Consider the following 15,188-nt stretch of genomic DNA (forward strand, 5'->3'; position numbering starts at 1 on the left):
CTGGTGGTGGAAGTCAGAGCAAGGAAGAAAATATTGTTCCTTAGCACTCGCAGGAAAATACCCTGTACTAATATCTAGCAGGCCTTGACAGAGCAAAAACAACGAGCACCCAGGAAGCTTATTTGAGCAGCCTATTACTTGTAGCCCTTCAGTCACCTCAGTAAATTGCACATTCAGCCAACTTCAAGATGCAATCTGAAGACTGTCAGCTACTAATGCTTAGCTTGTCAATGGTATGGTACACTATTCTTCTTTGTTTACTTCGAGATCCTTCTAAGCACCTGGATCCTGCAGAAGGCATCTCAGAGGAGGATAATCTTCCGGACGATGCACTGTCACACATTCCATTCCTCTCCTGCACCAGCACAGAGATTGGCATTCCATTCTTGGGTTATAGAGTGAGCTGTGGGGGTGGTATTGTCACCAGACTAGAAACCCAGGGTATTGCTCTGGGGCAGAAGATGTAATTTGAATTCAATTAATAAATAAAATCTGGAACTAAAAACTAGTTTAACAATGGCCATGAAACCATTGTTGTAAAAAACCCATCTGGTTCACTTTAGGGAAGATAATCTGCTGGCCTACATGTGATTCCAGACCCCCAGCAATCTGGTTGACTCTGAAAGGACCTAGCATGCCACTCAGTTATATCAAACCGCTACGAAGTCAGTAAGGAATTAAACTGGACGGACCACCTGGCATTGACCTAGGCACCGGAAATGACAACGGCAAACTCAGCCCTGTCGACCCTGCAAAGTCCTCCTTACTAACATCTGGGGGCTTGTGTCAAAGTTGGGAGAACTGTCCCACAGACTAGTCAAGCAACAGCCTGACATAGTCATACTCACAGAATCATACCTGACAGACAACATCCCAGACACCGAAATCAGCATCCCCGGGTATGTCCTGTCCCACCGGCAGGACAGACCCAGCAGAGATGCCGGCACAATGATATACAGTCAGGGGGGAGTTGCCCTGGGAGTCCTCGAAATTGACTCCAGACCCCGTGGGCAAGGAAACCTCCTGCTGATTACCATCTATTGCCCTCCCTCGGTTGATGAATCAGTATTCCTCCATGTTGAACAACACTTGGAGGAAGCACTGAGAACGGCAAGGGCCCAGAATGTACTCTGGGTGGGGGACCTCAATGTCCATCAACAAGAGTGGCTCGGTCGCACCATGACTGGCCAAGTCTGCGGCAGGTGGTGAAGGAACCAACAAGAGGGAAAGACATACTTTACCTTGTCCTCACCAATCTGCCTGCCGCAGATGCACCTGTCGATGACACTATTGGTAGGAGTGACCACCGAACATCCTTGTGGAGACAAAGTCCTGTCTTCTTCTGTGGCACTACCACCGTGCTAAATGGGATAGATTTCGAACAGATCTAGCAATGCAAAACTGGGCATCTATGAGGCGCTGTGGGCCATCAGCAGCAGCAGAATTGTACTCAATCACAATCTGTAACCTCATGGCCCGGCATATTTCCCACTCTACTGTTACCATCAAGCCAGGAGACCAACCCTGGTTCAATGAAGAGTGCAGGAGGCCATGCCAGGAGCAGCACCAGGCATACCTCAAAATGAGGTGTCAACCTGGTGAAGCTACAACCCAGGACTACTTGCATGTCAAACTGCGTAAGCAGCATGCGATAGACAGAGCTAAGCAATCCCATAACCAACAGATCAGATCTAAGCTCTGCAGTCTTGCCACATCTAGTTGTGAATGGTGGTGGACAATTAAACAACTGACTGGAGGAGGTGGCTCCACAAATATCCACATCCTCCATGATGGGGGAGCCCAGCACATCAGTGCAAAAGATAAGATTGAAACATTTGCAACAATCTTCAGCCAGAAGTGCCAAGTGAACGATCCATCTCAGCCTCCTCCTGAAGTTCCCAGCATCACAGATGCCAGACTTCAGCCAATTCAATTCACTCCGTGTGATATCAAGAAACGAGTGAAGGCACTGCAAAGGCTGTGGGCCCTGACAATATTCCGGCAATATTACTGAAGACATGTGCTCCAGAACCTGCCGCGCCCCTAGCCAAACGGTTCCAGTACAGCTACAACACTGGCATCTACCCTGCAATGTGGAAATTGTCATCAAGCTATAGAACCTGGTGCAGCCACAACTCAAGTCTTACACCAGAACACAGAGAGTGTTGCCTGTGGCTGTTAAAGTCGCCATTCGCGTTCCCTTGAATTTCTCTTTTCTGTGCGCGGCCTGCTTGTTGCAATGCACAGATAGCCGCACATGCACGCATCTTAAAGTGAACGTTGGTTGTGCGTGGTCTGTTTATTCCTTGCTTGATACATTCCCGATTGCTGTGTGGCTGCGCACCTATGTAGCTTAAAGGGGATATTCACCACCATGGCCTTGTCCAGTCCCAACACCAGGACCTCCAATGTGCCATCAGAGAACTCGTCTACACTGTCTGGACCTCTTTCAGCCACCATGTTGAATTTGGACAGTTTCCCTGCAGTCTGCAACCAAAGTGCACATTCCTTTTAAGAGGTGTTGGCTGCCTTTAAGATCTGCCTGATTTCAGGGCCTCCCCAAACAGGTGATGATTAGTACAGGTACTATTGTATGTTTCAACCATTTTAATGGGATCTCAGTGTAAACTTAAGGTGACTTTTGGGACCATATGAACATATGCAGTGCGTTTCCTGCCCTGCGCAGCCCCGCCCCATTCAACTTCCTGAGCATGCTGCCAACTGTGTGTCCCATCATGCACACCCCACCCCCCCGTGATCCTCCTATGTGTTGCCCCCCTCCTTTGCACATGCCCCACCTACATGCCTTTTTTCATTGCAGCAGGTGTGCTCCTCAAGCCCCTCAAAGGAGCCTTTGGTCTCCCTTCTGCAAATCATCGCCTTTCCCTCCTCTCTGCCACAAATTGGTTTCCTTGCCTGGCAGCTGGCCAACCTGTTAATTTGACCAGTTGCAAGAAAATGCATGAAAACATTTATAACGTGCTCCTGCTGTTAAACTCCCTGGCCTTGGCACATTTCTTGGCCTCCGTGGCGTTCCCCGGTCTTGATGTGTTCCCCAGCCATTTTCGCCCTTCGCTGTACCCTCCTCGCCTCACTACAAATACCAAGGCCAATATGTAGCTTGAATGTGTTGTCTCTCCTAACCACAGCACTGTTTACACATCTGAATCCAAAAGCTATATATAGTTAGAGTTATAGAGTCATAGAGTTATACAGCACAGAAACAGGCCCTTTGGCCCACTGTGTCTGTGCTGGCCATCAAGCACCTAACTATTCTAATCCCATTTTCCAGCACTTGGCCCGTAACCTTGTATTCTATGGCATTTCAAGTGCTCATCTAAATACTTCTTAAATGTTGTGAGGGTTCCTGCCTCTACCAGCCCTTCAGACAGTGTGTTCCAGATTCCAACCAGCCTCTGGGTGAAAAGTATTTTTCTCAAATCCCCTCTAAACCTCCTGCCCCTTACCTTAAATCTATGCCCCCTGGTTATTGACTCCTCTGCTAAGGGAAAAAGTTTCTTCCTATCTAACCTATCAATGCCCCTCATAATTTTGTATACCTTAATCAGGTCCCCCCTCAGCATTCTCTGCTCTAAGGAAAACAACCCTAGCCTTTCCAGTCTCTCTTCATAGCTGAAATGCTCCAGCCCAGGCAACATCCTGGTGAATCTCCTCTGCACCTTCTCCAGTGTAATCACATCCTTTATCTAGTATGGCGACCAGAACTGTACACAGTACTCCAGCTGTGGCCTAACTAACGTTTTATACAGCTCCATCATAACCTCCCTGCTCTTATATTCTATGCCTTGGCTAATAAAGGCAAGTATCCCATATGCCTTCCTCACCACCTATCTATCTGTGCTGCTGCCTTCGGTAATCTATGGACAAGAACACCAAGGTCCCTCTGACCCTCTGTACTTCCTAGGGTCCTACCATCCATTGTGTATTCCCTTGCCTTGTTAGTCCTCCCAAAATGCATCACCTCACACTTCTCAGGATTAAATTCCATTTGCCACTGCTCTGCCCATCTTTCCAGCCCATCTATATCATCCTGTAATCTAAGGCTTTCCTCCTCATTATTTACAACATCACCAATTTTCGTGTCTGTGAACTTACTGATCATACCTCCTATATTCACGTCTAAATCATTAATGTACACTACAAATAGCAAGGGTCCCAGCACCGATCCCTGTGGTACACCACTGGTCACAGGCTTGCACTCGCAAAAAGAACCCTCGACCATTATCCTTTGCCTCTTGCCACTAAGCCAAATTTGAATCCAATTTGCCAAATTACCCTGGATCCCATGGGCTCTTACCTTCTTAACCAATCTCCCATGCGGGATCTTATCAAAAGCCTTATTGAAGTCCATGTAGACTACATCAACTGCTTTACCCTCATCTACACATCTAGTCACTGCCTCGAAAAATTCAATCAAGTTAGTTGGACACGATCTCCCCCTGACAAAGCCATGCTGACTATCCCTGATTAGTGGAGATTAATCATGTCCCTCAGAATTTTTTCCAATAGTTCCCCGACCACTGATGTTAGACTCACTGGCCTGTAATTACCTGGTTTATCCCTGCTACCCTTCTTGAATAATGGTACCACATTCGCTGTCCTCCAATCCTCTGGTACCTCTCCGGTGGCCAGAGAGGATTTGAAAACTTGTGTTAGAGCCTCTGCTACTCCTCTCTTGCCTCACGTAACAGCCTGGAACACATCTCATCTGGGCCTAGGGATTTATCCACTTTTAAACCTGCTAAAACAGCTAATCCCTTTCAGTTTGCTTCATTTATTGAAATTTTTTGTCGTCATTTTTCTTCTAGCGCTGAATCTGCACTTTGTTGTTACTTACATAACATAACTCAAATGATTGGATAATTTTGACTGCAAAAGATAGACTTTGACTTATCCTCTCCCTAAGCAAAAAAGACTGTCAGGTTCTTATCTGAAATTTCTGTTTGTTTTTCTATTCCATTCAGAAATTGTGCACAACTATTCTTCTCTTAACTAAAACTCAAGAGAGTATCACTTCTCTTACAGAGTATGGCTCGTACAGCTGCGAAAATGTTGAGAATTGGCATCGATCCCTTGAAATAAAGGTCAACACAGCCAATTACATACACTACCCATGCATGGAAACAGGTTACAGCCCATCAGCTATGTCCACCCATTACCACACAAAATGCCATAACATTCATTCACATCAGAAGCGCAAATCCCAAATATTTCATAAGAACATAAGAAATAGGAGCAGGAGTAGACAATACATCCACTTGAGCCTGCTCCACCATCCAATACAATCTGCCGCTACACCACTTTCCCGCCCACTCCCCTTATGGCTTGATTTCCTGAGAGACCAAAAATATGTCTATCCCATCCTTAGATATATTCAATGATGGAGCATTCACAATCCTCTGGGGTAGAAAATTCCAAAGATTCACAACCTTTTGAGTGAAGTAATTTGTCCTCATCTCATTCCTAAATGATCGACCCCTTACCCTGAGACTGTGCCCCCTTGTTCTACAATTCCCAGCTGGGAAACAACCTCTCAGTGTCTACCCTGTCAAGCCCCTTCAGAATCTTGTATGCTTCAAAATGCTTCTCATTCTTCCAGACTCCAGAGAATACAGGCCCAATTTACTCAGCCTCTCATCCTAGCAAAACCCATTCATCCCAGGAACCAATCTAATGAACCTTTGCCTCCAATGCAAGTATATCCTTCCTTAAATATGAAAACTGCACACAGCACTCTAACCAAAGCCATGTACAAGACTTCCTTATTCTTGTCATAGAGTCATACAGCACTGAAACAGGCCCTTCGGCCCACCGAGTCTGTGCTGACTATCAACCACCCATTTATACTAATCCTCCATTAATCCCATATTCCTACCACATCCACCTTCCCTCAATTCTCCTATTACCTACCTACACTAGGGGCAATTTACAATGGCCAATTTACCTACTAACTGGCAAGTCTTCAGCTGTGGGAGGAAACCAGAGCACCTGGCAGAAACCCACACGGTCACAGGGAGAACTTGCAAACTCTGCACAGGCAGTACCTAGAACTAAAGCCGGGTTGCTGGAGCTGTGAGGCTGCAGTGCTAACCACTGCACCACTGTGCTGCCCCCACTGTGCCACTTGTACTCCAATTCCCTTGCAATAAAGACCAACATGCCATTTGCCTTCCTAACTGTGTGCTGTACCTGCATGCTAACTTTCTGTGTTCCTTTTATGAATACACAAAAGTCCCTTTGAACATCAACATTTAGAAGTTTCACACCTTTTAAACATATTCTGCTCTCTGTTTTTGCTACAAAAGTGAATAATCTCACACTTACCCACATTATACTCCATCTGCCACCTTGTTGACCACTTACACTGCCTATATTTCTTTACAGCCTCTTCTCTAGTGAGAAACTGTTCTCACTCATGAAAGGATCGAGAACAAGAGGGCACAGATTTAAAGTACTTAGTAAGAACGGCAAAAGTGAAATGAGGAAAAACTTTTTCACACGCTGCCTGTGAAGGTGGTGGAGGCAGGTTCAATTGAAGCATTCAAAAGGGAATTAGACAGTTATATGAAGAGGAAGAATGTGCAGGGTTATGGGGAGAAGGCAGGGGACTAGAACTGAGGAATAGCTTTTTCGGAGAGCCAGTGCGGACACAATGGGCCGAATGGCCTCCTTCTGCATTGTAACAATTCTGTGATTCTGTGTCCTCCTCACAGCTTACATTCCCACATAGCTTTGAATCATCACCAAACTTAGACACACTATTCTCAGTCTCTTTTCCGAAGTCATAAATGTATATTGTAAAAACTGAGACCCCAGCACTGATCGTTGTGGCACTCCACTAGTTACAGTTTGCCAACTTGAAAACACCCCGGTTATCCATAATCCCTGATTCCTTCCGTTAACCAATCCTCTATCCATGCTAATATATTACCCCCAACTCCATACGCCCTTATCTTGCATATTAGCCTTTCGTGTGGCACCTTATTGAATTGCCTTTTGGAAATCCAAGTATACTACATCTACTGGTTCCCCTTTATCTACCCTACTTGTTACATCCTCAAGAACTCCAATAAATTTGTCAAATGCAATTTCCTTTTTGTAAACCATATTGTTTTAGTCTCATCATACTATGATTTTTCTAAGTGCATTGTTAAGACCTCCTTAATAATAGATTCCAACATTTTCCCAACGACTGATGTCAGGCTAACTGGCCTGTCGTTCCCTGCTTTCTGTCTCCCTCCTTTCTTGAATAGTGTTACATTTGCTAACCTCCAGTCTGCTGAGACTTCTAGAATCTAGGGAATTTTTCAAAATCATAACCAGCACATCCACTATCTCTGGAGCTGCCTCATTTAGAACCCTAGGATGTAGGCCATCAGGTCATGGGAATTTATCAGCTTTTATTCCCTTAAATTTCTCCAATACTTTTTCTCTGCAAATATGAATTATTTTAAGTTCCTCACTTTTGTTAGGCCCTTGGTTACTTTCTATTTCTGGTACGTAATTTGTGTCTTCTACTGTGAAGACAGACACAAAATATTTGTTCAACGTCACTGCCATTTCAATATAAAATTGCGTGGAATCTACTTAACAATAACTTCATCTTCAAGTAAACAAAGCCAGCATGGTTTAAGTAATGGACTTAGTGCATTTGCGGAACAGAAACAATTATAGGGTTGCATTTCCACTTCTTTCTGTTAGTTTTGCACCCAGATGTTAGCGCATTCAGCTGAAACAGCACAAAATTTTAGGGAATTTAAAACATAGGTGAACTATGCCCAAAATCAGTTAGACTGTGTTTTCCACAATCTTTTCACTGGTTCAAGATTCAATTTGCCCAAATCAGGCCTTGCCCCCAAAACTGGCCATAGCTCCCGGATGAAACGGGGAGATTCTGCTAATTGTGCTGATTCAAGAACTAGCAGGCACGTCCCACAGGCACTGGCAGGCACGTTTTAAAAGTTTCTTTATATTAAATAATATCTAATTTACTAAAAAAAACCCTGACTAGTGATAATCAATGGAGGAGAACTGAACACCCATTTTAAATAATGCTTAATTTTGTTTGTAAGCCTATTTTCAGCTGCATTAATAAAATTGCACCAGGTTACAGCTCTTTAATACATCAAAGAATACGTTTTACTGGAAAAAGAAACAAAAATAATTGCGTTCTATTATGCTGCCGATTCTGCTGGTTCATAAAAGATTTTATGTTTATGTTTATGCAAATTAATTTTAGCAGAAACAAAGCCTGACCTAACCAGCTAAACTCCAAGGGCTTTTTAGGCACAATTTGCCGATTGTGCCCAAAGCAGAAAGTCTACCCTTATCTATTTATCATTTGCCCAATGCCAGTGCACACAGAATTTAATGTCACATTGTCTAGACAAGTCTAGCATTTCTTATTTTCTTGGGCAGTTTAAAATTAACATTTGTTGAGGTGAATTGAAAGCCAACAACATTGGGAAGTATTTTATTTTATTTAGCACCTCAGTCGATTACAGAATTTCTCTGGAGAGCCATAGCTGTTCATTGAACAGAAAGTTTTTAATTCAAATTTTCACTTTTGCTCTGACACCATCTTTCTGGTTTGAATGAACAAATCAAGGATTATTTGAAGAAAAGGATCACTTAACTAAATTCTTGTTTTTCTCACTATTAATAAAATTCTTACCTGTTGCTTTCTGTTTTCCCGCTGCCAACAAACTCTGCAAATGCTAACAGACTTATCCACGCATTCTGCAGCATCTTTCTCTTTAAGCCCTCTATTAAATACTCCAGTGGGTAAACACAATCTAAATGCTTCCAGCTGGAAAGTCTTCAGCCTCTTTCTCTCTCTCTCTCTCTCTCTCATACACACACTCAGTGCTTCTTGTGGTGACACAATTGCACTGAAAGGATCCTCTGGTGTTCTTGTTTCTCACTCCCCCCAACCTCCTTGACTGCTCAGTGGTAGTTATGTAAATGATACAGTCTGGCAGTCTCTGGAAAGCTCTCGATGACGTTTCTGCCCTCAGGATTGCCTGCAGTTCTGGGGGAGGGGGCAGCTGGGGGGGACTGGAGCAGTATGAATTCCTGAGGAGGGCTTGCTAAAATGAATTGCTGAGGGGCAGGTGGGTCAGAGCCAAAGGGCTCCATGCTCTGCCTCCCAGACACAATAATGGATTGATTGATACAGCGCACCCTGCTGTCCAGTCAGATGGAAATCCCAATTAAGCCTCTCCTGTTGAGACTTCTTAAATTGAAAATGTTTTACTATTAATGTACACCGTAGTGCAAGATACATTTTTCTCTTGACTTAGCGTATAAGGAGTGCACCTTATAGTAGTGAAACAAGTTTTGTTTTCGTGGAATTACTAAAGAGGGTTGAAAAGGAGTAAATTAATTTACCCAGATAAAAATAAAGGACAATGATCGTGTTTGTTTTTCTGCACAATTAGATTTTCAGTTTTTGTCAACTTCCTAGCTGCTTTTTATCATTGTGTAACTCTACAGTAAACAGCTTTCCTTTTTATAGTGAGAACTCCTTCAATGTCTTTGACATATTTTTAAATTTTCTTTTATTTATTCTTAAATCAGTTCACCACCCCCCCAGCCCCACCCCCACCCCGCCACTCACGTTTTCTTCTCCGTTTCCGTGCTCTTCTTCTGAAGGCAATGACTCAAGCTGGAGTTCAGTTCCATATTGCACTTCCACTGGCATCAGCAGTACCTTCTGCCATCTTGTTGAGATGGTGATTCTTTACAATACTAGCTTAGACAATCATTTCATGGATAATAAATGAGCTACTTCACTGAACCCGCCCTCACCCACAAACTTTTCAGCAGGAGTCCCTGAATAGCAGTCAAGAGTTAAATTCCCTCTAATGATACTGTGCTTGAGCATATAACTGTGGGTAGTGAGTGAATGAGTGAGTACTGTGTGAAGAATGATAATGAGAACAATGTTACAGGCCCTGAACTTAGTTGGAACTGTCTGGAGTGCAAACTACAACAGCGTGCATTTATATAATGCCTTTAACATTTCAGCAAGTCACATAAGGAGATATTAGGACAGATGAAAGGGTTAGGCTTTAAAGAGTATCTTAAAAGAGGAGAGAAAGGTAGAGAGATGGAGAGGTTTAGGGTGCGGGTTCCAGAACTTTAGGGCCTAGGCAGCTGAAGACAAGGCCGCCAGTGGTAGAGCGATGAAAACCAGGGATGCACAAGAGGCCAGTTGAATCGGCTCAGCACAGATATCTCGGACGGCTGTAGAGTTGAAGGAGGTTATAGAGCTTGAGAGGGCGAGACCATGGATGGATTTGAAAACAAGGATGAGAGTTTTAAGATCAAGGCATTGCCTAACCAGGAGCCATGCAGGTCAGTCAGCACAGGGGTGATGGGTGAACGGGACTTGGTGCGAGTTAGGATATGGGCAGCAGACAGTGACACTCATTCTAGGGTCCATAATGAGTGTGAGTTCACACGTATACTTCATGAAGTTGGATTTTTTCTGATGTATTTTTTGGACAACAGCCCTTTGAGGATGTCAGAATGGCAAGTCATTAGAGGTATATAAATTACAGCTGCAAACATACCCAGCTGCAGATTGGGCAGAAATGGTGCAACATTCAGAGAGCTGTAATGTAATCTGAATGGTAGCAAACCCTTGTAGCATGCAGTCTTTATCAATCTACTTAGTATAAGGTCATGGCAAGTAGTCTTACCTCCTCAGGTCTGCAACCTTCCCCGTTTGTTACCAGGTCCATTGCATTGTGGAAACATGGACCAGCGCCACCTCCTGTGCATTCTCTATGGTTCATCTATATTGACAATGCCTTGCAGTAACTTATGGGGAAATCCTCCTTTGCTGCAATTTTTCCAGCAGCACGCTTACTGTCGTATAAGCAAATCAAGGAACGAATTGATGCATCTGCTCCATGTTGGCTATGAATTGTAATGCAATCAAACTTTTTATCCATCAACCCTTTTAAAATTCTGCTAATGGATTTTAGATCATTGCAGCAGCACCATATATTCCAGTCCCAGAACAGTGAGTTTGCAGTGACTGGTATAAGACACATCGGGAGTTTGCTGCACATATATAATTAAGCCTGACCCCACAACAGTCAGAGAGAAAGGGGAGCAACATTCACAAGACTGAAGGGTACAAAGATCCACTATCCAAAGTTCCCATTCAATTTGTGTGGGCATTACAGAAAATCTATGCTTTTCTATGTAAAATGATCCAGCAATGATGCAAAGGCCTGTTCTCATGTGCAATTTCCAACACACTGGATTCCTGTCTTGGTGTCTAATTTTATAATGTTCCTGTGACGTGCCTTGGGATGTTTTATTATGTTACATTATGTTGAAGGTGCTATATTGTTATAGTTATTGTTGTTCTGGTAGGCTCCACTTGTTTCTACTGGGGGAACATATTTGGGGTGCAGCCTTCACTCCCCCACTCCCCTCCTAAAGCAAGGTGATCAGCATCAAAGGGGGCTTCATGTCCAAGAGTTTTCTTATCCCTAGCCTGATAGTAGGCCTGAGTTTTACTAGCGTGCCGCAAATCGCAGCGGTGTGCTTTGAAGATGGTGGTCTGCTCGTGTGGAGTGGCTGCCGCTGAGCTTCCGCGATATTTCGCACGGGGGCTCATTTAAATGAAGGGGGTGGAGCTTCTCCCCCCCCCTCCCAATGACATAGGTGGCCTCTCCATCCCCGGCAACGGCATCCAGCGCCACCACGCAGGCGCTGGTGCCACTTTTAAAGGGTTTCAAGCCCTTTGGGTAGATTGAAATTTTTAAAGGTGCCGCCTCACTGAAACAAAAAATTAAATTTTAGTAAAACTTCAATCCCCTCTCCCACAACCCCCCCTCCCCACCCCACTAACCCCCCAGAAAACCAATTTGTTAAATGTGGAACTTTCAGACCCCCGACTTCAGCACCTTTGACCCTCAACCCCTTCCCACCATCCCCACAACCAATCGGCGTGGGGCAGCCATCACTACCAGGTAAGTAATCATTGTTTAATTGTAATATAATTTCCATATTAAAATGAGCAGGGTTCTGCACCGAGGCCTCGCTGCCGCCTGTAAAATGCGGCGGGGCCTTCCCAGCGTCAGGGGTCATGGTGGGCCTCTCCTGGAAGAATTTTCTGGATCCCTCCCACCGTGACCCTCAACGTTGGAGGTCTAGTAAAATTCAGCCCATGCGTATGTTTTGAGAGGAAGGCTATTGGTCTGATAGCTAGTGCAACAACAGCCCATCTTAGGGACAAGAGCTCGCAAGACTTCAAACAATTTTGCTTTACTTTCTGGCCCTCTTAATGCATCTGAGATTGCCCTGGTTCCCCTACCCCACCCACAGTGCCTGCTCGGATTCCAGGTTTGCCCCAACTGGCGGTGTCTGAGGTGTGCTCCGAGTGATGCAAGTGTTGGCTTGTCATATGTCAATGAGGTGACCTTCCCATGACCCCCTGTACTTTGGCAGCGTCAGCACCAGAGTTCATCGACGGGTGCATCCTGCCAGTTACACTGAGATGTCGGGCCTGTGGATTTTCAGCCCTAATATGTTTAACAGGAGCAAGCGAGCCTGACTTAGTAGTGCAAGTCTGTTGTTTTATTTTGTTTACTACTAAACCACATTATTTTTTAGTGCGTTGTGTTAAGTTTAATGCCCCTCTAAGTTGCTACATAATATTCGATAATAAGTTCACCTTTATCATCGTTTATGATATCAATCAGGCTTTATGGAATATTCAACGCAGCTAATGACCTTGTCTGTCTCCACCAGCATTCTGGATCTTACTGCTAAGATGTCACTGCTGTAAATAATCATTTGAAATCTGTTTCAAATGCTCCAAGCTACTTCTCAGTCCTCAATGACTTTTGCCAATGAGAATTTTTATGTCCATCATAAATCCAGCTTTCAATTCAGCTGCCAGCCTTGGCTCAATTGTAGCACCCTAACCTTTAAATCAGAAGGTTGTAGGTTCAGGTCCTACCCAAGAGGCTTGAGCACATAATCCAGGCTGATACTCCATTGCATTACTGAGGAATGCCACACTGTTGAGCTGCCATTTCTCAGGTGAGACATTAAACTAAGGCACTGTCTGTTTTTTCAGGGAGATGTAAAAGATCCCATGGTACTATTCAACAAAACCCACTTGCATTTATATAGTACTTTTAACCTAGTAAAACGATCCAAGGCACTTCACCGAAAAGCTATCGAACAAAATTTGACACTCAGCCACATAAGGAGATATTAGGACTGATGACCAAAAGCTTGGTCAAAGAAGTAGTTTTTAAGAAACATCTTAAAGGAGAAAAAGAAACGGAGAGATTTAGGGAGGGAATTCGAGATCTTATAGCCAATGGTACAGTTGTGAAAATTGGGGATGCTCAAGAAGCCAGAATTCAAGAAATGCAGAGATCTTGGAGAATTGTAGGGCTGGTGGAGTTTATGGAGGTAGCGAGCGGTGAGGCTGTGGAGGTATTTGAAAACAAGGATTGAGAATTTTAAAATTGAGGCATTGTCGGACTGGGAGCCAATGTAGCACAGGGGTGGGTGAATGGGAATTGGTGCCAGTTAGAATACGGGTAACAGAGTTTTGGATGAGCTCGTGTTTATTGCTGGGTAGAAGATGGGTGGCTGGTCAGAAGTGCATTGGAGTAGTCAAGTTTAGAGGTAGTGAAGACATTGACAAGGGTTTCAGCAGCAGATAAGCTGAGACAGGATACAGTCAGGCGATATTGCGGAGGTGGAAATAGGTGGTATTAGTGATGGAGCAGGTACGTGGCAGGGAGCTCACCTGCGTGTCAAATGTGACATCAATGTTGCGAAATAGTCTTTTTCAGTCAGTGGCTAGCCAATGGACTTTGTGGCAGGAACCAAAGCCAATGTCTTCTGCCTTCCCAATATTTAGTTGGAGGATATTTCTGCTCATCCAATACTGGATATCAGAGAAGCAATCTGACAAATTATAAACCATACAGAGGTTGGGAGACGTGGTGATGAGGTAGAGTTGGGAGCAACATGTGAAACCTGGTGTTATGGTTTTGAATGATGTGGACAAGGGGAGGCGGTGGTGTAGTGTTATTGTCGCTCGACTAGTAACCCAGAGACCCAGGGTGTTTCTCTGGGGATGTGGGTTCAAATCCCACAGCAGAAGGTGAAATTTGAATTCAATTAATAAATCTGGAATTGAAAGCTAGTCTAATGATAGCCATGAAACCATTGCCAATAATTGTAAAAACCCAGCTGGATCACTAATGCCATTTAGGGAAGGACATCTGTTGTCCTTATCTGGTCTATATGTGACTCCAAGGTGGTTGACTCTGAAATGGCCCAGCAAGGCACTCAGTTGTATCTAAACGCTACAAATTCAATGAAATCAGACGGACCACCTGGCATCGACCTAGGCACCGGAAATGACAATGGCAACCCAGGCCTGTCGACCCTGTAAAGTCCTCCTTACGAACATCTGAGGGCTTGTGCCAAAGTTGGGAGAGCTGTCCCACAGACTAGTCAAGCAACAGCCTGACATAGTCATACTCATACCTTACAATGTCCCAGATACTGCCATCACCATCGCTGGGTATGTCCTGCCCACTGGAAGGGCAGAGGTGGCAGCACAGTCGTATACAGTCGAGAGGGAATTGCCCTGGGAGTCCTCAATATTGACTCCGGATGCCATGAAGTCTCATGGCATCAGGTCAAACAAGGTCAAGGGAACCTCCTGCTGATTACCACCTACCGCCCTCCCTCAGCTGATGAATCAGCACATCTCCATGTTGATCACCACTTGGAGAAAGCACCGAGGGTGGCAAGGGTGCAGAATGTACTCTGGGGGGGGGACTTCAACGTCCATCACCAAAAGTGGCTCAGTAGTAGCACCACTGCTGGTCAAGTTCTAAAGGACATATCTGCTAGACTGGGTCTGCGGCAGGTGGTGAGGGAACCAACAAGAGGGAAAAACATACTTGACTTCGTCCTCACCAATCTTCCTGCTGCAGATGCATCTGCCCATGACAGTATTGGTAGGAGTGACCACCGTACAATCCTTGTGGAGATGAAGTCCTGCCTTCACGATGAGGATACCCTCCATCATGTTGTGTGGCACTTCTTCTTTGGCCTCCTTATCTCGAGAGACAATGGATAAGCGCCTGGAGGCAGTCAGTGGTTTG

The 15,188-nt window shown here is 44.6% G+C and overlaps 1 protein-coding gene across 1 annotated transcript in view; it reads right to left on the reverse strand.

The window, feature by feature from the left end:
* Window positions 1–9,016, reverse strand: part of egfl6 (EGF-like-domain, multiple 6) — a 100,814-nt gene extending 91,798 nt beyond the window's left edge. Inside the window, exon 1 of the mRNA XM_068040470.1 lies at window positions 8,696–9,016. Coding sequence (XP_067896571.1) covers window positions 8,696–8,769 — 74 coding nt within the window. The 5' untranslated portion in view covers window positions 8,770–9,016. The remainder of the gene's footprint in view (window positions 1–8,695) is intronic.
* Window positions 9,017–15,188: the final 6,172 nt, after the last annotated feature.

Source organism: Heterodontus francisci, chromosome 10 (genome assembly GCF_036365525.1).
Source record: "Heterodontus francisci isolate sHetFra1 chromosome 10, sHetFra1.hap1, whole genome shotgun sequence".
In the NCBI taxonomy this organism is placed as follows: domain Eukaryota; kingdom Metazoa; phylum Chordata; class Chondrichthyes; order Heterodontiformes; family Heterodontidae; genus Heterodontus; species Heterodontus francisci.